This window comes from Planococcus citri, chromosome 4, assembly GCF_950023065.1.
Source record: "Planococcus citri chromosome 4, ihPlaCitr1.1, whole genome shotgun sequence".
Classification (NCBI taxonomy): domain Eukaryota; kingdom Metazoa; phylum Arthropoda; class Insecta; order Hemiptera; family Pseudococcidae; genus Planococcus; species Planococcus citri.
The window spans coordinates 31,914,477-31,940,071 of NC_088680.1; the positions used below are offsets into that span (position 1 = coordinate 31,914,477).

The following is a 25,595-nucleotide window of genomic DNA, read 5'->3' on the forward strand; positions in this document are numbered from 1 at the left end:
CTGGTGCCAAGTGTACTTTTAGTCTGGAAAGAGAAATTCGGAGCAAGACGCAGCCCCTTAACCGTTAATTATGTCGCAGCTCCGTCAAAATGGGGTAAAAGTATAAATCTATCAATGATGAAATTCTACTTCGAGCTCTCTGTAAACGAGAGTGGATTCGAAATACCTCGAGATAAATCGGAAAGTTGGTTATACTTCAACGAAGGTAAAGTAGTCATGGAAGATGGTTCGATCCAGGAACTCGATGGAATTCCACTGATTTCCACGAGCGATCTGAAGGATCCGCGTGATTTGGCAAACTACCCGATAGTATACATAAGAGGGACGAATTTGACCAGTGAATTGGATTCGTTTCGTAGAATGGTGCATGAAACTTACCATCGGCATGAAAATCTGCTCAAGAGACTGTACCATGAACAGCAGAAAGCTAAACCCGATTCGTCAGAATACAAGATTATTTCTCAACAAATCCAAGACTTCGTTGCTTTCTTCGATTGGGAAAAACTCAAAACTCGAAATGAATGGGAGTTACAACGCAGCATGAAAATTCTGAGCAAAATACTCTCTTGGACGTACAAACGTCCAGTTGTTATATTATTCGACGACTACGACCATTACATCCAAGATAAGTATTTCAACACCAACCATTCTAACTTAACGCTCGATACAATCCTTAGAGATTACACCATGTTTTACGAGATATTCATGAGCATAACGGTGAATTACAACGAATACATGACGACAGCAATTCTAACAGGTGTAATAAGAACTGGCTTTCCATTATTGATGCATGTTAAATGTGGCAGCGACTATTTTCCCTACGTCGGTCCGGTCGACTTGTTTCCATTTTACGGAATTTTCCAACCAGAATTCCTCGAAATGGCTCGTAAAAGGGGTATCGACGAATCGTTGATGGAAAACGCCACTCATTGGTACGGTGGATATCGAAGTCGATCACATTTGAATATTATGATGTACTCTACGTATTCGGTGACTCGATTCATCAATACTTTACAACTACGAGAGTACAGGCCAACGAACTCGCCACTTTTGGTATTTATTAAAAATCTACTTCAACAACCTCTGGTGCAGCCAGATGCCCTTGCATTTCTTAATACGTTCAACGGCCACAAAGTATTTCATTCTCTGTTGTACGATAATTATGAAAAACTGTTAGCCGAAAACTTTAGAAGAATTCGTATGATGCAGATGGGTATAGTTCCGTACTACCCTGAGCCATTTTTTGCATGGGCGTTGAATGGAAATCGTGATTTTGTATTCTCGATACTGTTACATGAAGGCTACGCAGCATTGCATGAGGATCAAATTATTAGTCGCAATCCAAGCTGCATTAAGGTTAATATTACCCTTCCTAATCAAGAAGTATACAATCAAATCAGCGCGTTGTTAGGAAATGATCCATAATTCAGTACCTATCTATATTTTATTCGAGAGTTTTTCCAAAAATAAGTGCATTTGAGAGCCTGAGCGAATACAAGTCAGCTTGGATATTGTTGAGAATAATTATTTTGCCAATTTACAGGTTGTCTCAAATTCATCTCATAGCCTGTAAGTGAGAACCTACTCATTCCAAAATAAAGATTGGGGTGAATAAAATAAAATCAAATCGACTGTACGTATGTTAGCACATCTATTTCAAGTAAAAACGCCTCAGAGTGCGACTCTTGGAGCCCATTGTTATGTATTTGTTGTTTCTGCTTTTTGGAATTCGAAGGAGAAATGTGAGAAAGTTGTGGTGAAATTGTTTCTTTTTCCTTTCATTAATCCATGAGTAGATAGGTAACCACCAAAGTTCATTTCAAGATTTTAATACTTAATGTAGTATCCAGTCTTGATCAAATCTGTAATCTCAGTGATGAATAAAAATTTATACTGCTTCATAATTTCTCAACTGTTCATTTAATTTTTTCAACTTCTCTAAACAAATAGGTAACTTTCATTTTCATTTTTTTGGTGCAATTTCACTATTTTTATGTACTCAGGCAAGCATCTAATTAGATGAATATAATTTTTATTTTAAATGAAATTCTTTGTTTTTTCTTAATTTTCAGGGCTTGTGCTCATTTATTTCCAAAAAAAAGAGCTATGTTGTAACTAGGCCATTTTTTGTATTTATTTCCTTAAGGTAACGCTAAATTGAATTTGCAAGTCCCTAATTTTCATCCCCCCGCCCCTGTGTTTTGAGAAAAAAAAAATCAAAATACCTAAATTATTTTTTGTTGAATTTTATTGAAATAGAAAATTTTGTTGACTTTTTTTGCTCTTCAAGTAATACCTTCAACATTTTCAATGTGATAAACTTGACAGATTTGTATTAAGATAATTTTGACCTAAAAAAATTTTGAAAAACTTGACCAAAATCTACTCATTTTTTATTTTTTTAGTTTTTATGGCAACTTTTCGATCCGCGCTTCCCCACAAAAAAGCCCGGTTGTAGCCAAAAAAGGTAAAATAAGCAATCAAAAAAGCTTCAAAACGTAAGTAAAACAGTCGAATGTAGAAAAAATATCACCAAAAATACAGAACAGTCATTTCATTAATGAATGCAAAAAAAAATCTTTTGGCTTTGGTAATTACTGGCAAAAAAAATATACTTCTGCCAAATTTTTGTAAAAAAAAATTGGGAGTATTTTGGCAACTTTTGACAATTTTTCAAAAGTAGTGGTTTTTTGGCAATTTGTTGGTTACAAAGAAAGACTTTTTTAAAAAAAAAAAAAAAATAGGACTTGAAGTTTTGCTCTCATTCTTCGTTTTTGTTGAATTTTTGTTGTAACGGAATGATACATATGAAGTTGAAATGTCAGAAATTCGAAATTTCTTGACAGTAAACAATAAAGTAAGATACCTCATGCGATAAATTTAAAGCACAGAAGTACAGTCTACACCTCATTTTGTCCAAGTTCAAAACATTTAATTTTAATGCTCATACGTTTCATAAATAAAATGATTAAGTACTTTTTTGTCTAAACCGAGTAGATGAATAATTTATTCGATGAATATCTAATGGTTCCTAATAGTTTATTCTTATGATTACTAAAATTTAAAAAAAAAAAAAAAAACCATCCAAACTTGGAAACATAACGTTATATTTATTTTACATATTATGTATTTTGTACAACTTTCCCACACATTCATAACGCATGCTTTCAATTCACAATTTGCATTTTGCATTCAGACAGGCTTATGTTTTGCTCAGACGAAACGAATATTGTCTTCATTGTGCCACGGTTCATTTCCATAAGTACCAACTCTTGGATGTCTTAGTCCATAAAACGTGGCATTGGGTACTCGTTTTTGTACCTCTGACAATCCTAAATCGTACATTTCGTAGGCGAACGAATGCATTAGAAAAAAGTCATAATAGTATTTTTTTATAGGAAGAATTACATTTAAAGCTTCTCTAAAAGGCAATATTTTATACTTTTCATTCTCGAAATACGTCTTAAATATGCCGATCATGAAGTAAACACTGTTCAAATAAAAACTAGAATGATTACGTTCCCACTCCCAAGATGAAATAAAGGCCCCTTCTTCTGCTTTTTTATTTTTGTCTTCTTCTTTTATGTGCCATTCGAATAAACTCACGCTCAGTAAAGGTGGTCTTTGATCGTAAGCACTGTACGAGTGATCATCATCCACTAAAATAACGTCCGATAACGTTTCACCTTCCCGAATAACTACTTTTAAATCTTTCGTGTTAATTCCTTCATCCGAATCGAATGAGTGATTTCCCGGACGCAAATCTTCATTAGAGAAAATATCGAACTGTCCTTTGGCTTTCAGGGTTTCAAATTGCTCCGTGCCCCAGAAGGACGTAAGTAGCTGAGGGATAACCAAAAAATTCCTTTCTTTTTCGGCGGCAGAGAAAAATACGATACGAACGTCTTGCACTATCAAGTAATCAAATAAAACTTGCAAATGAGGTAGAAAAACATGTGATACGTTTCTCATCCATATTGAGTTAGAATTCCAAAAAAATATAGGGCATTCCGGATAGTACTTCTTGACGATTTCCAATTCAGGTGGCTTTACCTCAGGTTTGCAAAGTGTATCATCGACGTCAAAGACTACAACACGGCTTCTGCTTGATGGGGTTGTAATGTTTTGCGATAATCCTGATTCAGCACTTATATTCATGGAAAATAAGCAATAAATAAAACCGTATATGAAAAAATTCATTTCTTCAGTGTCATTCGTTTTTAAAGAAAAAAATTGTTATTTCTACGCGTCAGGAAAACTGTGTTTAAAAGTCGACACTAAACTTGTAGTAAAAATGTACCAAAAATCGTTGATAACGCATGCTCGGTTATCTATGGAGATATTTAACTAGAAATTTATTGAGTATATCTTCATACAAGTCTGAGTACACTACACGGAATATACCTACCTAATCGAATATTATAAATTTCCACACAACCTAGGTGTGTAGATTAGAATAGAACTGACGGCGAAGCTGACATTTCATTTTTCAAACATGATGTCAAATCTTTCAGAGGAATAATTTTCCATCACCTTTACAGACCAATTTTTTCAATGCGAAATGCTCCAAGTGAGTAAAAATGAAGATGATGAAATGTATTCAGCAATAAAATTTTGTCTGGAGTAATGGCTTAAAAGAGAGTGAAGGTGACTGTTATTCAGAAAGTTTGAAATTGATTCCTCTCTCCTTCCCCAATACCCAAATAATTTCGTTTCATTTTTTTTTTTTCAATTAAAAAATTTGAAAAATAAAAGATCTTGTGACAGTCCAAGAGCTGTACTTACTGCGATTGCAGTAAAATAACTGAAAGCTGGGGCTGGTCTCAAAAGTTAGTATACATACATACCCCTATTATGAAAACACGCGGTCTTCCGATCCGTAGCTGCTGCTTTAAAGCTCAGTGAAAGCTCAAAAGTTCACAATTTTTCTGAACTTCCGGCCGAGAAATCTGATGGCTCAAATTGGTGCTTAATTATAGCATTTTTCGCGCTGAATCCGAATATGTACGTCTGCCGACCCCTAAGTGCTGCCAACGTCCCGCCAGATTGGGTCAAAGGTGAAGCGAATTTTGTAAGTTTCATATTTTTGGGCTGAGTTTTCATAAAAAGCTATAAAATCCGGCTAAAAATTATGTTCGAAGCAATTTAACAGAATGCTGTAGGACTAAGATGATTTTTAGGGACCGAAATTTTTCAAAATTTCAATTTTTGGATGGTGGGCGTAGAGGAGCATCGAAGTCGAAGAACTCACCAAAAATGGCCTTGTGATACATCAAAATAATGTTTTTTGGGTCGTAGAATTCAATTATTACCTTCCAATGTGAAAAATATTGCCATAATTGAATTCTACGGCCCAATAAACATGTATTTTGATGCATCACAATGCCATTTTATGAACAGTGATTCACCTGAAATGGGTAAAGAAGTCATTAAGATTGATCAGGTGAAATTTTTCAGGTACTGGATTTCATTTAAACGCTTTCAACAGAATTTTTTGAAAGCTGGAATTTCCAAAAAAATCGCTAAAAGCCGCAGAATGACTCAAAATCTGTACCAACTCATTTGGCAGACCAAAAATAGCATTTATGAAATAAAATAAATACATATCAATTGTTTTATGTGTTGATTTGTTCAATTGAAGAATAAAATTCAGCATTGCAGACTATTTTTCAGTTTTTACTCATTTATTTTTGTTTTAATTGCTAAGCTGATACTTCAAAATGAAATCTACGTAAGCAACGTACTGATAACATTTCGTCAGCCGATTACATTAGTTATCCTTTACTTAAAGATCAGACTTGTTGGTTAAGTATCTTGCAAGGTTATAACTGAATAAATTGATACGTTTCATGAATAAAAATAATAAAATGATTAAGTTTTTTGAACCTGGTAGATGAGTAATTTATTCGATGAATATTCTTTCTGCTTGATAACATTTTTGAAAAACAAAAACATCTAAACTTGCAAACATGGGTTATATTTATTTTACATATTTTGTACTGTAACTTTCCCACAAATTCATCACGAATGCTTCCATCAATTCATTTGCAATTCGGACTTGCTTCTGTTGTGTACATTCATTGTGCCACGGTTTATTTCCATAAGTACCAATTTCTGGATGTCTCAAGCCATAAAACTTGGCATTAGGTACTCGTTTTTGTACCTCTGATAATCCTAAATCATACATATCGTAGGCGAACAAATGTTTCTCAAAGAAACTATTGTAGTAATTTTTTTCAGGAAGAATTACATTTAAACCTTCTCTAAAAGGTAATATTTTATACTTTTCATTCTCGAAATAGGTCTTAAATACACCGATCATGAAGTAAACGCTGTTCAAATAAAAACTAGAATGTTTTTCTTCCCAGTCCCAAGATGAAATCAAGGGCCCTTCTTCTGATTTTTCTTTTTTGTCTTCCTCTTTTATTGACCACCCGAGTAGATTCACGGTCACCAAAAGTGGTCTTTGATCGTCAGCACAGTAAGTGTGATCATCATCCACTAAAATAACATCCGATAACGTTTCACCTTCTCGTATAACTACTTTCAAATCTTTCGCGTAATTTCCTTCGCCCGTACGAAACGTGCGATGTCCCCGGCGCAAATTCTCCTTTGAGAAAATATCGAATTGTCCTTTGGCTTTTAATACTTCAAATTTCACTTTACCCCAGAAGGACGTCAGTAGCTGAGGGATCACCAAAAAATTTCTTTCTTTGTCACCAGCAGAGAAAAATACTATTCGAACGTCTCGCTCTATCAAGTAATCAAATAAAATTTGCAAGTGGGGTAGAAAAACATGTGATACGTTTCTAGTATATGTTGAGTTAGAAAGCCAAAAAAATATAGGGCATTCCGGATAGTACTTCTTGACGATTTCCAATTTATATGATTCTACGTTACCTTTGCAAAGTGTATCATCGACGTCGAAGACTACAACACGGCTTCTGCTTGATGTAAATGTAATATCTTGCGATAATCCTGATTCAGCACTTGAATTTATGAAAAATAAACAATAAATAAAACCCCATACGAGAAAATTCATTTCTTCAGAAAGTGATATATGCGGTAATGCTCTGTAATAATTTTATGAATCTTGTTTTCTTATACTTTCTGTGGGCTTCTAAATTTTCAAGCTCATACTTAAAAATTAAATACCTATATCGAAACGTATAGATTAAATTACTTGCATAAGTATCAAATCACGCAAAAGTAAATCTCGCATAAATCCGCCAATAAAAAAACATTCATCTTTAAACAAAAAGTCGTTACGTTATTTCTACGAGTCAGGAAATGTTTTTTTTTCTTTCAACATCAAACTTGAATTAATAAACATGTACCAAAAATCGATGATAACGAATGCTTTATCATCTATGGAGATATCCAACTCGAAAACAGATTAGAATGTGACGGACGGAGAAGCTGCCATTTTTATTTTTCAAACGAGATGTGTAGTCTTTCAGATGAATAATTTCCCATCGCCGTTCTCCATTTTATAGACCAATTTCATCAATGTGAAATGCTCCAAGAGAGTAAAAAGGATGATGATCAAATGTTTTCAAACGTTATCAGTGGAAAACTTCATCAATTGACCTACAAAATTTTGCCTGGAAAAACGCCTTAAAAGAGTGCAGGTGACTCTTATTCTGAAAGTTTTAAATTGATTCCCCCGCCCCCAATTCCCAAATCATTTCGTTTCAATTTTTTTTTACTAAAAAATTTGAAAATCAAAATATTTATACTTATTAGGTATTTACCTAAAATTGGTCAAGTAGTCATTGAATTGATCAAGTTAAATTTTTCAGGCGCTTGATTTCATTTGAACATTTTCAATATCTACCATTTTTTGAGAACTGAAAATGACAAAGAATCGCTAGAAGACGCAGAATGGCGCAGAATCTTTACCAACTCATTTGGCATACCAAAAGTAGCATATAAAATATAATAAATATCAATTTCATCTGTTGATCTGCTGAATCGAAGAATAAAATTCAACATTGCAGAGAATGATTAGGTTTTATAAAACTAGTAGATGAATAATTTATTCGATGAATAATTTAAAAAAAAACAAAAAAAAACATCTAAACTTGGAAACATAACGTTATATGTTATTATGTTATATGTGTTTATTCTATGTACAATGCTTCCATCAATTCACTACATTTGCATTCGGATATGCTTCCGTTGTGTTCAGAACCCAATACTGTCTTCATTGTGCCACGGTTTATCTCCATAAGTACCAGCTCTTGGATGTCTTGGTCCATAAAACGTGGCATTGGGTACTCGTTTTTGTACCTCTGACAATCCTAAATCGTACATTTCGTAGGCGAACGAATGCCTTTCAAAGAAATCATTGTAATATTTTTTTTTAGGAAGAATTACATTTAAAGCTTCTCTAAAAGGCAATATTTTATACTTTTCATTCTCGAAATACGTTTTAAATATGCCGATCATGAAGTAAACACTGTTCAAATAAAAACTAGAATGATTTCTTTCCCATTCCCAAGATGAAAAAAAGGCCCCTTCTTCTGCTTTTTCATTTTTGTCTTCTTCTTTAATGCGCCAATGGAATAAACTCACGCTTACCAAAAGTGGTCTTTGATCGTAAGCACTGTAAGAGTGATCATCATCCACCAAAATAATATCCGATAACGTTTCACCTTTCCGAATAACTACTTTTAAATCTTTCGCGTAATTTCCTTCACCCGAACGAAACGTGCGATTTCCACAGCGCAAATCCTCCTTAGAGAAAATATCGAACTGTCCTTTGGCTTTCAGGGTTTCAAATTGCTCCGTGCCCCAGAAGGACGTAAGTAGCTGAGGGATAACCACAAAATTCCTTTCTTTTTCGGCGGCAGAGAAAAATACGATTCGAACGTCTTGCACTATCAAGTAATCAAATAAAACTTGCAAATGAGGTAGAAAAACGTGTGATACGTTTCCCATCCATTTTGATTCAGAAATCCAAAAAAGTATAGGGCATTCAGGAAAGAACTTCTTGACAATTTCCAATTTAGATGACTCTACCTCAGCTTTGCAAAGTGTATCATCGACGTCAAAGACTACAACACGGCTTCTGCTTGGTGTGAATGTAATGTTTTGTGATAATCCAGATTTAGCATTTATATTCGTGGGAAATAAGCAATGAATAAAACCGCATAATATGAGAAAATTCATTTCTTCGTTGAGCGATGCAGTGGTCGACCTGTAATATATAATTTTAGGAAGCTTGTTTTCTTACACTCTTTGTTGGCTTCTAATTTTCCAATCTTCTACTTCAAAATGATATTGAAACGTACATACAAGCAAATAGATAAAATAATTACTTGCACATAAAATCAAACCACACAAAAGTGAACCTCGCATAAATCCACCAATAACGAATCATTCGTTTTTAAACAAAAAATTGTTATTTCCACGCGTCAGGAAAACTGTGTTTAAAAATCGACACTAAATAGTAAACTCGAAGTAAAGATTTACCAAAAATCGTTGATAAAGAATGCTCGATATCTAACTCAGAAATAGATTAGAATATGACGGATGGCGAAGCTGCCATTTTTATTTTTCAACCAAGATGTCTAATCTTTCAGGTGCATACCTAAATAATTCCCCATCGTCGTTCTCTATTTTATGGAGCAACTTTTTCAATGTGAAATGCTCCAAACGAGTAAAACGGAAGATGATCAAATGTTTTCAAACGTCATCAGAGGCAAACTTCATCAAATAACGTACAAAATTATGCCTGGAATAACGGCTTAAAAGAGGTAGAGTGACTCTTATTCATTTCCTCCCCCCCCCCTCAAGCCAAAATCATTTCGTTTCAATTTTTTTGTATTTTTTTTTTTGCTAAAAAATTTAAATATCAAAAGATCTTGTAACCGCCTAAAGTTTTTGAAAAATTAGTATCTATGGTTACCTATTTCAGTCATTTTTGAACGTTCGACCGTTTTTTTGAACCGTGATTGATGAATATTGTAAGCATATTCGATCCAAAAACAATGCCAACGTTCATTTTTTTCGTCATATTATTTACCTAAAATGTGTCAATAGGATTTTTTGAGAACTGGAAATTCCAAAAAACCGCTAGAAGCGGCATAAAATCTTTACCAACACATTGGGTATACCGTATACCTGCCAAAATAGTATATTAAAATAAAATAAATAATTATATCTCTTGATCTGCTCAACTGAAGACTAAAATTCAGCATTGCAGAGTATTTTTCAATTTTTATTTTTTATCTTTTTATTTTATTTTTTTTAAATTTAGCCACGCTGTGTACAGCCTTTTGGCTAGAGACGTGGAGACAATTGGGAATTAGATTTTGTTGTACAGATCGATTTCTTTCAGGAAGGTAAGGAGTCTATGGTTTTGAGTATTGCTGTCAGACAGTAGAGATTCAAGAGTGGGGTTTGGGATCGGACGATTTCTTACAGATTGAAATTTTGGGCATTCGATTATTAGGCGGTTAATAGTGTTAGGGATATTACAGATTTCACATAACGGTAATCAACACAAAGATGTCTAATCTTTCAAATAAATAATTTCCCTTCGTCGTTCTCTATTTTATAAACCAATAAAAGGAAGAAGATCAAATGTTGGAGTAACGCCTTAAAAGAGCGAGGGTGACTCTTATTTTGAAGTTTTGAAATTGATTTCTCACCCCCTACCCCCAATACACAAATCACTTCGTTTCAGATCTTGTGACAAATAGAGGAGAGGAGCCTCGAATGCACAAAAAATTTTGAATTATGTATCTTCTATGTAATAATACGCAGTTACCTACCTATTTTAGCAATTTTTGAATATTCGACCTTTTTTTGAACTGTGATTTACCTAAAATGGGTCCAAAAGTCATTAAGATTATCAAGTCAAATTTTTCAGACACTGGATTTCATTTGAACACTTTCAATACCTAAGTAAGTAGAATTATTTGAGAACTAGAAATTTCAAAAATTCGCTAAAAGCCGCAGAATGGCTCAGAATCTTTACCAACTTATTTGGCAGACCAAAAATAGCGTACGAATAAAATAAAATAAAATATTAATTTTGTCTCTTGATCCGCTCAATTCAAGAATAATTTGGGTATTTATCAGTTTTTATTTATTTATTAATTTTTATTTAATTGTTACGCTGATTCTTCAAAATGAAAAAGAATCACTGATCACATTTCGTCATCCGATTTCATTAGTTTATCCGAATTTACTTAAAGATCAAACGTTGGCTAGGTATCTTGCAAGGTTATAAAGTAAGTATAACTGATTTAAATACGTTTTATAAATAAAATGATTCGCTTTTATTAACTCCGGTAGGGGATCAATGTACTTATTCGATGAATACCTAATGTTTTATCCTTTATGCTTAGTAGCATTTTTAGGAAAAAAAATCACATTTGCATTCGGATAGGCTCATGTTTTGTTCAGTATTGACTGTCATCAGTGTACCCTGATTCATTTCCATAAGTACCAATTTCTGGATGTCTTGATCCATAAAACTTGGCATTAGGTACTCGTTTTTGTACCTCTGATAATCCTAAATCATACATATCGTAGGCAAACGAATGCTTTAGAAAGAAATCATGGGAGTATTTTGTTTTAGGAAGAATTACATTTAAAGCTTCTCTAAAAGGTAATATTTTATACTTTTCATTCTCGAAATAGGTCTTAAATACTCCGATCATGAAGTAAACACTATTCAAATTAAAACTAGAATGTGTTCTTTCACTAGATGAAATATAGCTCTTTTCTTCTTGTTCTTCTCTTATTGTCCAATAACATAGAAACATGCAAACCAAAGGTGGTCTTTGATCGTGAGCACTGTAAGCGTAATTATCATCCACTAAAATAACATCCGATAACAATTCACCTTCCCGAATAACTACTGTTAAATCTTTCGAGTGATGTACTTCACCAGTAATGAATGAGCGATTTTCCCGCAGATTATTCTTGGAGAAAATATCGAATTGTCCTTGGGCTTTCAGTGCTTCGAATTTCAATTCGCCCCACAAAGACGTAAGTAGCTGAGGGAGAACGAGTAAATTCCTTTCTTTTTCAGCGGCAGAGAAAAATACGATTCGAACGTCTTGCTCTATCAAGTAATCGAATAAAATTTGCAAGTAAGGTAGAAAAACATGTGATTCGTTTTTAAACAATCCTGATTCATTGTCCCAAAAAAGTACAGGACATTCCGGATAGTATTTCACGGCGTTTTCCACTTCATCTGAATATACACTACTTGTGCAAAGTGTATCATCGACGTCAAAGACTACAACACGTCTTCTGTTTGATGAGGATGTAATGTCTTGCGATAATCCTGATTTAGCACTTATATTCATGGAAAATAAGCAATAAATAAAACCGCAAATGAGAAAATTCATTTCTTCAGTGAGCGATGCAGTGAAGCTGTGTAATAATTTTACCAAGCTTTTTTTCTAACACTTTTTGTAGACTTTCAATTTTTCAAGCTGATACTTCAAAACGATATTGAACCATAGATACAAAAATTACCGGCACATAAAATCAATCCACGCAAAAGTAAACCTCGCATAAATCCGCCAATGAAAAACCATTCGTTTTTAAACAAAAATGTGTTATTTCTCCGCGTCAGGAAAACACTATTTATTAAAAATCGATACTAAACTTGAAGTACGTAAAAATCTACCTACTAAAAATCGATGATTACGAATGCTCGGTTACCTACTCGTATGATGATATCCTACTCGAAATTCATCAAGTTTATCTACGAATCTGAACATACTACCTACAACATAAGATGTGAGAGTAAAAAGGAAGATGAACAAAATGTTTTCAATTGTTATCAGTGGCAAACTTCATCAATTCATCTATATAATTTTTCCGGCGTTATCTAGAGTGAGAGTTGAAAGAATGAGGATGGTTCTTATTGTCAAAGTTTATATTGATTCCCCCTCCTACTCACAGGATCCTACAATACCTAAATCATTTCTTTTCAAGTTTTTGTTTTTGTTCCTGTTTTTTTTTTCACTAACGAATTTGATCATTAAAAATTTTCAGATAAACTGAGGAAAAGGAAGCTCGAATGTCCTATAAATTTTGAAAAATCAATATACATTTAAAAGTTACCTTTTTCAGTCATTTTTTGAATATTTGACTTTTTTTTTTTTTTAATCGTGATTGATAAATGGTGCCTGGTGTAAGCATTCCAAGGATGCGAACTGGAATTTTTAACCTTAACCATAACCGGAATAAACCCAAACATTTTCGGGGAAAAATTTTTCATCCAATAGCCTGTAACCAAAATCAAAAAAATTGGAACCGGAACCTTTAACCAATACCCAAATTTGAAATTCGTATTTCCTTACTTAACCCTTAATCTGTAACCTTAAAAAAATATCAGTTAATCAAAATTGGGTACCTATTTACCATTTTTTAATTTTTTTTTTGAGTGTTTTGAGTTCCAAACGATAGGTTCTGTCAACTTTGAATCATTGCATTTTCCCAACATTTTAACAAAATGCAATTATGCAATTTTACAACTTCTGCTGGCCATAAATCAGAGTTATTTTCGTATTTTCGAGCCTCAAAGATGATAAACAATGAAGATATCATGGATTTCGAGATTCAATTTTGTATCCATATAACTACAAAAAAAAAGGTGCATTGGGTACCTAACCTATCGTATTACCTAATCTAATTAGTAATTACAATTTTAAAAATTATTTGATTTTGGAATCAAAACTCACTTTTTCCATCCGACAAAGTTTCGAGAAAATCGACAATAACTGATTTCGCCTAGTGCGTTGATGAAAAAAACGCCACAAAGTGTGTCGAGCTCTTGAGTAAGACTATTAAATAGGATTCCATGAGAAATTTTTTTTTTCAAGTTGCCATATCGTTGCGGTATGGCTATCAAGTTTGGCAAAAGTGAGTTTTGATTCCAAGGTGGGGTAATTTTACTTTCTTTTGCAAATATATCGAAAAATAAGCATCCTAGAAGAAAACTAATGACATTATGTCGATTTGAAATTCAATTCTCTACAATTTTCTTGAATCTAAGTTTTCCGTAGAATGCTTCGTTCCACCTCCAGAGAGCTTTAAAAGTTTTGAGCGCTGAATTTTTTCAAAAATTATACTTTCTTTTGCAAATATATCGAAAACTAAGCATCCTAGAAAAAAACTAACGACATTATGTCGATTGGAAATTTAATTCTCTACAATTTTCTTCAACCTCATTTTTCTGTAGAGTATTTTGTTCCGCCTCCAGAGAGCTTTAAAAGTTTTGAGTGCTCAATGCTTCCAATTTTTTATCCCTTCAGTTGCACAACTTCCAAATTCAAAACGACAATTTTCGCAATTTTCACTATCAGAAAATGCTTCCGAAGTTGCAATTGAATTATTTTGGCTTTGTAGACTGCCATGCGACCTTGAAAATACAGGTTTTTTTATAGCTTGGAGTCAAAACTCACTTTTGCCAAGTGGCAAAAGTGAGTTTTGACTCCAAGGGCACTTTTTAACACGAAATTGTGAAGAACTGGGGCCGAATTCGGAAAAATGGATTCTGTAGGGTGATAGAGACATTGAAGAAGTATCTGAATCTGCAAAAAAACGCATATCGATTTTTGGTGTCAAAAGTGAGTTTTGATTCCAAGCTCCTCAATTGTAATTTCTACGCGTCAAGAAAACTGTGTTTAAAAATCGACCCTAAACTTGAAGTAAAGATGTACCAAAAATCGTTGATAACGAATGCTTGATCATCTATGGTGATACCTAATACGAAATTCGTCGAGTATATCTACAGGTCCGAACATACTACAGTACGTACATACATAGAATATACCTAATCGAATATTATAAATTTCTACACACAAACATATTATTAAGATATTCCAACGAATAAGTATGAACCTTGGTAGATATCATTTATGTAGATTAGAACGTAACGGAAGGCGAAGCTACCATTTTTATTTTTCAACCAACACAAAGATGTGTAATCTTTCAAATAAATAATTTCCCTTCGCCGTTCTCTATTTTATAAACCAATAAAAGGAAGAAGATCAAATGTAGGAGTAACGCCTTAAAAGAGCGAGGGTGACTCTTATTTTGAAGGTTTGAAATTGATTTCTCACCCCCCTCCCCCCAATACGCAAATCACTTCGTTTCGATTTTTCACTGAAAAATTAAAATATTAAAAGATCTTGTGACAAATAGAGGAGAGGGGCCTCGAATGCATAAAAAATTTTGAATTATGTATCTTTTATGTAATAATAGTTACCTATTTCAGCAATTTTTGAATATTCGACCTTTTTTTGAACTGTGATTTACCTAAAATGGGTCCAGAAGTCATTAAAATTATTAAGTCAAATTTTTCAGACACTGGATTTTATTTGAACACTTTCAATAGAATTATTTGAGAACTAGACATTTCAAAAATTCGCTTTAAAAAAAGCCGCAGAATGGCTCAGAATCTTTAAATTACCAACTTATTTGGCAGACCAAAAATAGCGTACGAATAAAATAAAATAAATATCAATTTTATCTCTTGATCCGCTCAATTCAAGAATAATTTACTGGGTTGCAGAGTAGGTATTTATCAGTTTTTATTTATTTATTTATTTAATTGTTACACTGATTCTTCAAAATGAAAAAGAACCACTGATAACATTTCGTCATCCGATTTCATTAGTTTATCCGAATTTACTTAAAGATCAAACGTTGGCTAGGTATCTTGCAAGGTTATAAAGTAAGAATAACTGATTTGAATACGTTTTATAAATAAAATGATTCGCTTTTATTAACTCCGGTAGGGGATCAATGTACTTATTCGATGAATACCTAATGTTTTATCCTTTATGCTTAGTAGCATTTTTAAGAAAAAAAATCACATTTGCATTCGGATAGGCTTATGTTTTGTTCAGTATTGACTGTCATCAGTGTACCATGATTCATTTCCATAAGTACCAATTTCTGGATGTCTTGATCCATAAAACGTGGCATTAGGTACTCGTTTTTGTACCTCTGATAATCCTAAATCATACATTTCGTAGGCAAACGAATGCTTTTCAAAGAAAGCATGGGAGTATTTTATTGATTTAGGAAGAATTACCTTTAAAGCTTCTCTAAAAGGTAATATTTTATACTTTTCATTCTCGAAATAGGTCTTCAATACGCCGATCATGAAGTAAACACTGTTCAAATTAAAACTAGACAGTGTTCTTTCTCTAGATAAAATATAGCTCTTTTCTTCTTGTTTTTCTTTTATTCTCCAATAACCCAGACACATGCAAACCAAAGGTGGTCTTTGATCGTGAGCACTGTAAGCGTAATTATCATCCACTAAAATAACATCCGATAACAATTCGCCTTCCCGAGTAACTACTGTTAAATCTTTCGAATGATGTACTTCACCAGTAATGAATGAGCGATTTGCCCGCAGATTATTCTTGGAGAAGATATCGAATTGTCCTTGGGCTTTCAGTGCTTCGAATTTCAATTCGCCCCACAAAGACGTAAGTAGCTGAGGGAGAACGAGCAAATTCCTTTCTTTGACAGCGGAAGAGAAAAATACGATTCGAACGTCTTGCTCTATCAAGTAATCGAATAAAATTTGCAAGTAAGGTAAAAAAACATGTGATTCGTTTTTAAACAATCCTGATTTATTGTCCCAAAAAAGTACAGGACATTCCGGATAGTACTTCACTGCGTTTTCTATTTCATATGACGCTGCTGGACTTTTGCAAAGTGTATCATCGACGTCAAAGACTACAACACGGCGTCTGCTTGATGAGGATGTGATGTCTTGCGATAATCCTGATTTAGCTCTTATATTCATGGAACATAGACAATAAATAAAACCGCATATGAGAAAATTCATTTCTTCAGTGAGCGATGCAGTGAAGCTGTGTAATAATTTTATTAGGCTTTTTTTCTTACACTTTTTGTAGGCTTTCAATTTTTCAAGCTGATTCTTCAAAACGATATTGAACCATAAATACAAAAATTACCGGCACGTAAAATCAATCCACGCAAAAGTAAACCTCGCATAAATCCGCCAATGGAAAACCATTCGTTTTTAAACAAAAATTTGTCATTTCTCCGCGTCAGGAAAACACTGTTTCATAAAAGACACCAAACTTGAAGTAAAAATCTACCAAAAATCGATGATTACGAATGCTCGGTTACCTACTCGTATGATGATATCCGATATCATACTCGAAATTCATCAAGTTTATCTACGGATCTGAACATACTACAACATATGTAAGATGTGAGAGTAAAAACAAATGTTTTCAAATGTTATCAGTGGCAAACTTCATCAATTCACCTATGTGTACGTAATTTTTTCTGCGGAGTCCAGAGTAAGAGTTAAAAGAATAAGGATGGTTCTTATTGTCAAAGTTTATATTGATTCCCCTTCCTACAATACCTAAATCATTTAATTTCAAGTTTTGTTTTTGTTTTTGTTTCTGTTTTTTTTTTCACCAACGAATTTGAACATTAAAAATTTCGAGATAAACTGAGGGATAAAGGAGGCTCGAATTGTCCTATAAATTTTGAAAAATTAATATCTATTTTGTAGTTACCTTTTTCAGTCATTTTTTGAATATTTGACCTTTTTTTTAAAATCGCGATTGATGAATGGTGACTGATTTTTAACCTTAACTGTAACCGGAATAAACCCAAACATTGGGGGGGGGGATTTTTCATCCAATAGACTGTAACCAAAATCAAAAAAATTGGAAATTTGAAATTCGTATTTTCTTACTTAACTCTTAATCAGTAGGTAACCTTAAAAAAATATCAGTTAATCAACGTTAGGTAGGTACTTACCATTTTTTTCATATTTTGTGTTTTTTTTTTTTAATTTTTGAGTGTTTTGAGTTCCAAACGATAGGTTTTATCAACTTTGAATCATTGCATTTTCCCAACTTTTTAACAAAATGCAATTATGCAATTTTACAACTTCTGCTGGCCATAAATCAGCGAGTTATTTTTGTCTTTTCGAGCTACAAAGATGATAAATAATGAAGATATCATGGAATTCGAGATTCAATTTTGTATCCATATAAATACAAAAAAAAAGTGCATTGGGTACCTATCGTATTACCTAATCTAATTGGTGATTACAATTTTGAAAATTATTTGATTTTAACGGGAAGAATTGAAGAGTATTCAAGGGCGGCAACTGATAATTCATTTTTGATAGAATGGACAATATTTTTTGAAATTTCCCAAGAACATGGAGCATTTCAATACGATTTATCTGCAGGTGGGCTATTTTTACACAGTTTTAAGTGAAAGGTATTTCTAGAATTTCAATTCAATAAATTACTCTAACCTTGACCTTGTGATTAACCAGTAACCTGTGAGGTAGCATCCAAGCCAGTACGTGATACTATCATTGTGGCTGTATTATACTACTCCTTAGTCTATGTGTTAACTCCTATTTAAGCCAAACCCCAAAGTGACTGGAACAATTTGAGGCTTCATGCACTGAACTGGAACTTTCTCTCATCACTGCATAAGTAGCTGCGGCGAAGAAATACACAGGAGAATTTAGACTGTTTGCTTATGTAGTATGTCCTCACACTATAGGTGACCAAAGATGGTAATCTCGGGTACCTGATCAATACTTGAGCCCTTTGTGCATGTATGTTGTAATATGTGATTCTAATTGTTGCGATGTATTTACCTCAAGCCCTTAAATTGTTTTGTGATATATGTAACTATTCGAAAAGGTTTCTTGCAAACACGGATTCCTGCTCCTCATTGTTGTGGTATGTGTAAGTCTCTATTATATTAGTAGGAAATTAGTATTACTTCATCTTACTAATTGGCGTTCAGTTATAAGGTGTAGGTATATTTGTAAATTTACCGCAAATATACGAGTGTAGATATAGTAGTTCTGAGTTCTTATTTCATTGTGGTAGTTCAAATAGGTAAGACTACAGTAATGTAGAGTTAAATAAGTGAGAATCCCGTAGGCTATCCAGGAAAACCATAAGGGACAATACGTCTATTCTTTGTGAATATATTCTGACCTTAACCACCCCTCTGATTAATTATCATCTAAACCATCACTGCCATTCTCGCACCTTTAACCCTTTACAAACCCTTTACCCAAACCTTCTCAGTAACCTTCTAGAACCTTTAATTTAATTTTTAACTGAAGTTTTCTTTTTTTGGTTCACATCCTTGAAGCAACAATGCCAATGTTCATTTTTTTCGTCACATTATTCACCTAAAATGAGTGAAAAGCGTCATTAGAATGATCAAATGAAATTTTCCAGGCACTGGATTTCATTTGAATAGACTATTTTTATAAGAATTGGAAATTTAAAAAATTTGCTTGCAGCCGCAGAATGACTGAAAATCTTTACTATTTAGCAGACCAAAAATAGAATGAAACATGAAAAATATAAAATATATCAATTTCATCTCTTGATTTACTCAATTGAAGAGTAAGTATTTTTCAGTTTTATTTTATTTTTTCAAATTTTTTTTGAATTGCTACGCTGCTATTTCAAAATAAAATTGAACCAGAGATAAAATCACTGACACGTAGAATCAACCAAGCAAAATTAGGTATTGTACAAATCTACCAATAAGAAACCATTCGTTTTAAAACGAAAAATTTGTCATAGGTAAGTATTTCTATACATGTCAGGAAAACTCAGTTTAAAAATGGACATTCAACTTGAAGTAAATAAAACCCTGAGATTTTTGAAAATTAGAATTTTCTAAACATCAAGTGCTCTATGCTCAACTTGAGGTTTGAATACCTAATTTATTTTTATTTAAAAATGAAAAAAAAAATTCTATTCTCAAAATAACTCTCAAAATGAGCACATGATTTCAACCCTGCGCGAATTCAAAACATTTAATATGATCAATGTGATTACCAACCTGATCACAGAGAACTGATCGATGTACGGGTATATTTTAAATCAAAACACTATAAAATCGATTCTCAATCAAACAGTGTAAATCATGGTTAAGAAAATGTCGTTTAGTGATCGAAATTTTTCAATATTGTTGCTTTTTATCATAGTAGTAAGTGCATCAATTTGACACATACCATTCATTACTGACACGCTATAACTCATTTTTTGTGTGTGTGTTGATTTGAAAAGTTTCAGACATGTCTTAGTATTCAATTATACGAAGTATTCAGGAATTTGAAACTGATACCAGATTTACTTCCCAACCCGCCAACCAAATTATGTAACGTAAGTATCCTTTCCTCAGCTATACTTCTTCAATTATACTTCCGGCGACTAATCAGAGGATATTGGTAATTATTAGGTGACTTATGTATCGAAAACAGGCACTCTGGTTTTACGACCTGGCCAAAGGATCCCACCCGAGTATCGTAAAATACATCCGAATGTAACCTGGCCAGTTCGATGGAATAAAACATACTGTTTGTATATGACAGGTTTGTAAGCAAATTCCACTCGAGACTCGAGTCATGGTCGCTGGTCAAATTCCAGTGTAGCTTTCATCAAAATCGCTCAATTTTCTCAGGTATCAGCAGATGGCAAGTGAAACTGGATCGAAGAAAGGTTGCATTACAACCTAACACCACGAATTACCCATTTGGTACGACGTTTTATCCTTTCGGATACGAATGGCATAATTGGCTCGTGGTCAATATTCCCATGAACGACGTTGGCGCTGGTCAAACTTTATACGGGCATTTGCCTATTTTGAATCCTCCGGAGCCAGATGGTAAATTACGAGTATTTAATAAGAACACAGCACAATTTTCAGTTGGAATTATCCTCGAATTTGTTTTAATTTTTGCTTACACAGTTGTCGATCGATATGCATTTTTCGTATTCGAACAAGTCTTCGGATTAATCAACTTCACTGCACCGATTGATGGCATCGCGTAAGTCTCATCGGGCATATTTTAGAGCGAAATTCGTAGTTTTTCACGTTTTATTTTCGATTGCAGGTATAAATTTCAAGAGCTCTCCAGGACAATAGATTTTGTTGATAAATACATGCTCGGAAATCCGATTTTTGGAAATTGTTTCATCAATAAATGGGTTCCATATACGACCACGAGCAAATTACCATATTTAGCCGACGATATGCCAGCCTAAAATTTGCCTTTCGAGCTCCATAAATTAAGCCTTTTGTATTTTGTATTTTTTTCTCTCAATTTTTCTGTTTCTGAAGGATTTTTATTACAGAAATCATTTTTTTCTCGGCGAACTTTTGTTTTAGAAGACTTGTTCATTATTATTTGTTTTTATATCTCTGTGTGTTTTATTTTAGAATTATTTTATCCAACTCGAAAGAAAAATCGATCCAAATAGTTTTCCTACTTTTATTCCAGTCGATTTTTCAGCTCAAAATAAAAAATTTCTTGAGAATCGAAAGCCATTATCTTTCATATTTTGACTTTAGTAGCCGATTATAATTTTCTGTTTAGGTCAAGTCATTAACCTTGGCTAGAGTATCTAGTTATCTCTGACGAATTCCTCAAAAGGAAATATTCGTTCGAAAATTGTTAATCAAGATTTTATCACGATTCTGATATCAAATCCAAAAATCATTTTCCAACTTCCGTCTTCGAATACGAGAGAAATCGTGAAGCTTAATCACAGATGAAGACCAACACAGACCAGGAAACTACAAATATTTTGAGAAGATCGACCAATTTTGAAGCAATGTTGCCAGATATCAAAAAAACAAACAAATAACACAGATAATATTTCAACTCGATGTATTGCCAATAAAACAATCTTGAAATTGATCTGAAATCTCGAAATCAGGCTTCTGTTTTGAATTACAATTTTTCATCCTCAAAATAATCAAATACTTACTGAAAAAAAAATGCTATAATGAACGTAACCTGAACCACAAAATGATCATTTTTTCGGCAATCCTACTTGTTTTTATACTTAAGAAAGCAGTAAGTACATTATTGCAAAAAGTTTAAAATACCCACTCCTGTCTTATTTTTCCCTTCAGGTACACTGTCAACTTCACGAAACCACCTTGAGTATGTTACCAGAGGACGTATACAAAAGATTAGAAGTTGTGCCCAAGTTGATCCCACAAGCTCCTCAAGACTGGTGCGATGTAAGTATCATTTCCATGTCTATTAGTGATCGCTCACTTTTCTTGCTTCATTGCTCATCTATTCCGAGCCAAAAAATTCTAATTTCGATGGAAAATATACCCAGGTTCGATTCCCAACCGGCACGAAATTCGACAAAGGTGCCATGGTGGCTGCCAAAGCGATCAGAAGACGACCAACGGTAACCTGGAAGGGTGAGCCGGGAGCTTTATACACGGTTTTCATGTACGGGGTGAATAAATACATCAACAAGATCGTCATGTTTGCTGATTTGATCTTGCAAGATTTCTATCTTCATTGGATAGTGGTAAATGTGCCTGGAAATCAACTCAGTGCCCCCGAGAATAAAATCACCTCCGGAATCGAATGGTTCGAATTTCTCAAACCCTTGATCCCTCCCTATACAGGTACAAGATTTTTATCCAGGCCAAAATTTCAATTTAAAAAAATAATAATGATAACTTTCATCTTCGTCTTTTTGCAGTAACTCATCGTTACGTTATTCTGGTATATAAACAAGATCATCCCCTACCTGAAAATGGGACAGCTATTTACGAGTATGTGATTTGCTAACCTTCTAGATAATCGAAAAAATCAAATTAAAAAAAAGGTTTTCGAAATTTGTAACATTTTTTTCGACCATTTTTTGCATTTCAGCGAGGGTTTTGCAGATTTCCCATCACATGAAGTATTCGTTCACAATGAAACTCTCGGTGAACCGGTTTGCGGTAATTTATGCATAATTCGTACTTGAAAGAGAATTTTTCAGAAATTCCAGTTTCATATTGAAAATTATTTTGAGATCATGAGGCATAACTAGAACCCATTTTGTATCGCTGTAATTTTTTAATTCGTGATTTTTATTAAATAAATGAGTTCACTCACCCTGGTTGTTCTTAATAGTTATTTCGAATCTCCTTCACAGCACACAATATATCGAGCCCTGAAACAAAAAATTATTTTAGTATGCAAAGCAGCGTTTTCTGAAACAATTTCTTCAATAAACACATTTTATAATCGATTTTTCCCCAAAATTTGACTCAGTTCTAGTGAAATTTCCTTAGGTGATTTGTTGTTAATTTTCAACAATTTTATGATTTTTTTTTTACAAAAACACAATAATGAAATTTTAACGAAATTAAATTTTGATGAGATTTGATCGATTTATTGTAATTTTCCAAAATCCAGGTCATTAAGTCGTTCTGATTGTTTTCATGTCATTTTTTAAAATATTATCAATTTTTAGTAATTTTCAGTAATTTTTATGGCAATTTTACAGAGCTCAAAACGGGTTGAAACCGCTGTCAATCAATTCGGATGGTCGAAAATAGGGTAAATTCCAAATTGTGGTTTGGCCAGTTCAGGGCCTTATCGTGCAGCTCCAAATTGAAGTGCAGTTTCTAAAAGAATCCAAATTTCAAAAATTTATTATTCTGAAGAAAAATTAACACAAAAATACTAGAAAATGAAAAAAATAACATGTTTTGCTTGCCTCAAAAATTTATGCATGAATTCGCCTTCAAAGTCAACAAATTGCAGCTTTCAATGAACAGAAGGGATTCATTTTTTTTTTCTTCAAAAAGTACATACCTAATAAATGATTTTTTTTTGGTTTGTTTCAAAAAGTTGAATCAAAAATTTTGTTCAGAAATAATAAGTTTTGCACAAGGTAGGCTGCCTTCTCAACTTCCAAAATACGAAATAGGCAACTGGCGAGAGGGAGGGGGAGTTGAATTCAACTAAAGTTGATTTTTAATAAAAATCGATTTAAAATATTATTTCTATTATTTGGATTTTTCAAAAGAACGACATGAAATTTTTTATTTTCTATTAAGCAGCTAGATTAAGGTTTTTAGGTGACCGAAGGGGGGGAGGAGGAGTAGGAGGAGGAGGTTACAATAATTTTTAGATTTTTGTAGGCGCTTTGTGCAGATGCAAAAATTCATAGAATTCGTTCTCTTCTTCCTTCTCATCTCTTCATCTTCCTACACAAAATTACATTATTCGTAAATCATACCTAGATAATTAGTACAAGTAAGAAATGAAAGTTCACGAGGCAGAAGCTGAAAGCCAAAGTTGCTATTAGAACGTCTATAACGAAGTGAACTATCAATATTGGTGCCTCGGAAATTGATAAAATGATGAACTTAAATACCGATGTTCTTCTATTCCGTACATTGTTTTAAAGGCAAAAAATTTTTCTCAAATGTTTTTCATTATCTTGTATTATGGTGTATTTGTATCCTTCGTTAGCAGTGTGAGTTATAATCACTTGTATTTGAAATAAAACCACGTAACGAATAATTAATTAGACCTAATATAATTTCATTACTGTAATTGAATTTGCAGAAAATTCAGTACACGTACGATGCACCTAATTTCATCGACAACAATACCGAAATTATCGATGTCGAGATAGCATCCGAATCGTACAAAGAAGCGCAAGTCGATTCAAAGCCCGGACCATGGCAAAAGTTTATCGAACATAAAATCGTTCCTATGATTGTACCAGTTCCTCCGACTAAATCTTGCGAAGTTTGTATTATTACCCGTTTCCTTTGAAAGAGTACATTTTCTATTCAAATGATATATTTTTTTACTTTATGAAAAGGTCATTTATGGGAAAAATGTAAAAGCCGAATTTGGTAACATTATCGCCTACGCAGATCTCCAAAAAGAACCCAATATACAATTCGAGGCTGATAAGGATAAATTTTATTGTATATATATGAGTGGTTCGTAAAATCTTCCAAAACATTTGACTCTGTTTTATAGTTATTTTTTTTCGATCATTTTGATCAAATCGGCAATTATTGTATCTATTTTTGCAGGAGTAAGGTTTTTCCCCGATTATCATTTGAAAATAAAAAATCTCAAGACGACTTATCGTAAGCCTCTGAAATACGAATGGCATCAATGGATCGTAGGCAATATACCTGGTAATAAGACAAGAGCTGGTGATGTGTTATGGCCATATGGAGAAGTCATCGTACCGATTCCAATTTGTGAGTAAAAAAATACCTATATTTTCAATAAATAAATTGGAAAATCGATACCACCTGTAGATAAATTGTTGGTTGTGTCAATAATTATCAATCGTGCTTGCTCAATAGATACGCAAGAATATAATATTTTGATATACGAACAAAAAAGAAGGATGAAATTTTCAAAAAAAGGTAGAAGGTGAGTAGGTACTTTTATGTTATGAAACATTTTCTCAGAAAAACCCCCAGTTTTTCAAGTACTGAATTGCGATTATCTTTTTATAGGGTAGAGTTTGTGAAAGAATATCTTCCAGTGCATAGATTTGCCAAACATCATTATTTGGGCGATCCTATTTTTGGCAACTACTTTTTACAAGGAGCTTAAGAAGAGAAAGCTGTGGTTATTCGCCTAATATTTTTACCTACCTACTTAATATACCAAAGTAAATCTGAAAATAACCATCGTCATTTGAGTATTTCGAGATTGAATTGTCATTTTTTTTTACCAGAATAATAATATTATACGTTATAATTTTGTCAACAAGCCA

At 33.2% G+C, this 25,595-nt stretch overlaps 5 protein-coding genes and 1 long non-coding RNA gene across 6 annotated transcripts in view; 4 read left to right on the plus strand and 2 right to left on the minus strand.

Annotated features, from left to right (window-relative positions):
• The window catches only part of LOC135843872 (uncharacterized), a 73,074-nt gene extending 50,062 nt beyond the window's left edge, over nucleotides 1-23,012 (minus strand). Inside the window, exon 1 of the mRNA XM_065361911.1 lies at nucleotides 22,949-23,012. The gene's annotated coding sequence lies outside the window, so the exon portion shown is untranslated. The remainder of the gene's footprint in view (nucleotides 1-22,948) is intronic.
• On the minus strand, nucleotides 5,628-7,395 carry LOC135845055 (uncharacterized). Its single transcript, XM_065363517.1, has 2 exons — nucleotides 6,901-7,395; nucleotides 5,628-6,753 (listed from the first exon to the last, which is right to left on the minus strand). Exons 1-2 carry the CDS (start codon nucleotides 7,040-7,042, stop codon nucleotides 5,981-5,983), a joined length of 915 nt encoding a protein of 304 aa, XP_065219589.1. The 5' UTR covers nucleotides 7,043-7,395; the 3' UTR covers nucleotides 5,628-5,980.
• On the plus strand, nucleotides 17,950-18,871 carry LOC135843300 (uncharacterized). Its single transcript, XR_010558299.1, has 2 exons — nucleotides 17,950-18,238; nucleotides 18,329-18,871. It is a non-coding gene; the product is annotated as an uncharacterized LOC135843300 (long non-coding RNA).
• LOC135844533 (OV-16 antigen-like) lies at nucleotides 19,865-21,236 on the plus strand. The gene is made up of 6 exons (XM_065362758.1): nucleotides 19,865-20,022; nucleotides 20,103-20,198; nucleotides 20,275-20,407; nucleotides 20,497-20,700; nucleotides 20,785-20,863; nucleotides 20,930-21,236. The coding sequence occupies exons 1-6, from the start codon at nucleotides 19,960-19,962 to the stop codon at nucleotides 21,078-21,080; spliced, it is 726 nt and encodes a 241-aa protein (XP_065218830.1). The 5' UTR covers nucleotides 19,865-19,959; the 3' UTR covers nucleotides 21,081-21,236.
• On the plus strand, nucleotides 21,717-22,952 carry LOC135843871 (protein D3-like). The gene is made up of 5 exons (XM_065361910.1): nucleotides 21,717-21,895; nucleotides 21,955-22,065; nucleotides 22,170-22,470; nucleotides 22,548-22,620; nucleotides 22,721-22,952. Exons 1-5 carry the CDS (start codon nucleotides 21,848-21,850, stop codon nucleotides 22,815-22,817), a joined length of 630 nt encoding a protein of 209 aa, XP_065217982.1. The 5' UTR covers nucleotides 21,717-21,847; the 3' UTR covers nucleotides 22,818-22,952.
• Nucleotides 23,013-24,123: 1,111 nt separating the features above from the next.
• LOC135843639 (phosphatidylethanolamine-binding protein homolog F40A3.3-like) lies at nucleotides 24,124-25,591 on the plus strand. Its single transcript, XM_065361589.1, has 6 exons — nucleotides 24,124-24,320; nucleotides 24,413-24,598; nucleotides 24,675-24,798; nucleotides 24,895-25,068; nucleotides 25,177-25,246; nucleotides 25,333-25,591. Exons 1-6 carry the CDS (start codon nucleotides 24,270-24,272, stop codon nucleotides 25,430-25,432), a joined length of 705 nt encoding a protein of 234 aa, XP_065217661.1. The 5' UTR covers nucleotides 24,124-24,269; the 3' UTR covers nucleotides 25,433-25,591.
• The last annotated feature ends 4 nt before the right edge of the window (nucleotides 25,592-25,595 follow it).

Excerpts from the sequence above, each read along its gene's own strand:
- LOC135845055 (XM_065363517.1), bottom strand. The coding sequence starts at position 7,042 with ATGAATTTTCTCGTATGGGGTTTTATTTATTGTTTATTTTTCATAAAT. Across the intron at positions 6,754-6,900 it reads CGATGATACACTTTGCAAAG|AGCGAGACGTTCGAATAGTA; the intron begins GTAACGTAGAAT and ends ATTACTTGATAG.
- LOC135843871 (XM_065361910.1), top strand. The coding sequence starts at position 21,848 with ATGATCATTTTTTCGGCAATCCTACTTGTTTTTATACTTAAGAAAGCA. Across the intron at positions 22,066-22,169 it reads CTCCTCAAGACTGGTGCGAT|GTTCGATTCCCAACCGGCAC; the intron begins GTAAGTATCATT and ends AAATATACCCAG. Across the intron at positions 22,471-22,547 it reads CTTGATCCCTCCCTATACAG|TAACTCATCGTTACGTTATT; the intron begins GTACAAGATTTT and ends GTCTTTTTGCAG.
- LOC135843639 (XM_065361589.1), top strand. The coding sequence starts at position 24,270 with ATGTTTTTCATTATCTTGTATTATGGTGTATTTGTATCCTTCGTTAGC. Across the intron at positions 24,799-24,894 it reads TTATTGTATATATATGAGTG|GAGTAAGGTTTTTCCCCGAT; the intron begins GTTCGTAAAATC and ends CTATTTTTGCAG. Across the intron at positions 25,247-25,332 it reads TTTTCAAAAAAAGGTAGAAG|GGTAGAGTTTGTGAAAGAAT; the intron begins GTGAGTAGGTAC and ends ATCTTTTTATAG.
- LOC135844533 (XM_065362758.1), top strand. The coding sequence starts at position 19,960 with ATGGTTAAGAAAATGTCGTTTAGTGATCGAAATTTTTCAATATTGTTG. Across the intron at positions 20,199-20,274 it reads CGCCAACCAAATTATGTAAC|GTGACTTATGTATCGAAAAC; the intron begins GTAAGTATCCTT and ends GGTAATTATTAG. Across the intron at positions 20,864-20,929 it reads GCACCGATTGATGGCATCGC|GTATAAATTTCAAGAGCTCT; the intron begins GTAAGTCTCATC and ends TTTCGATTGCAG.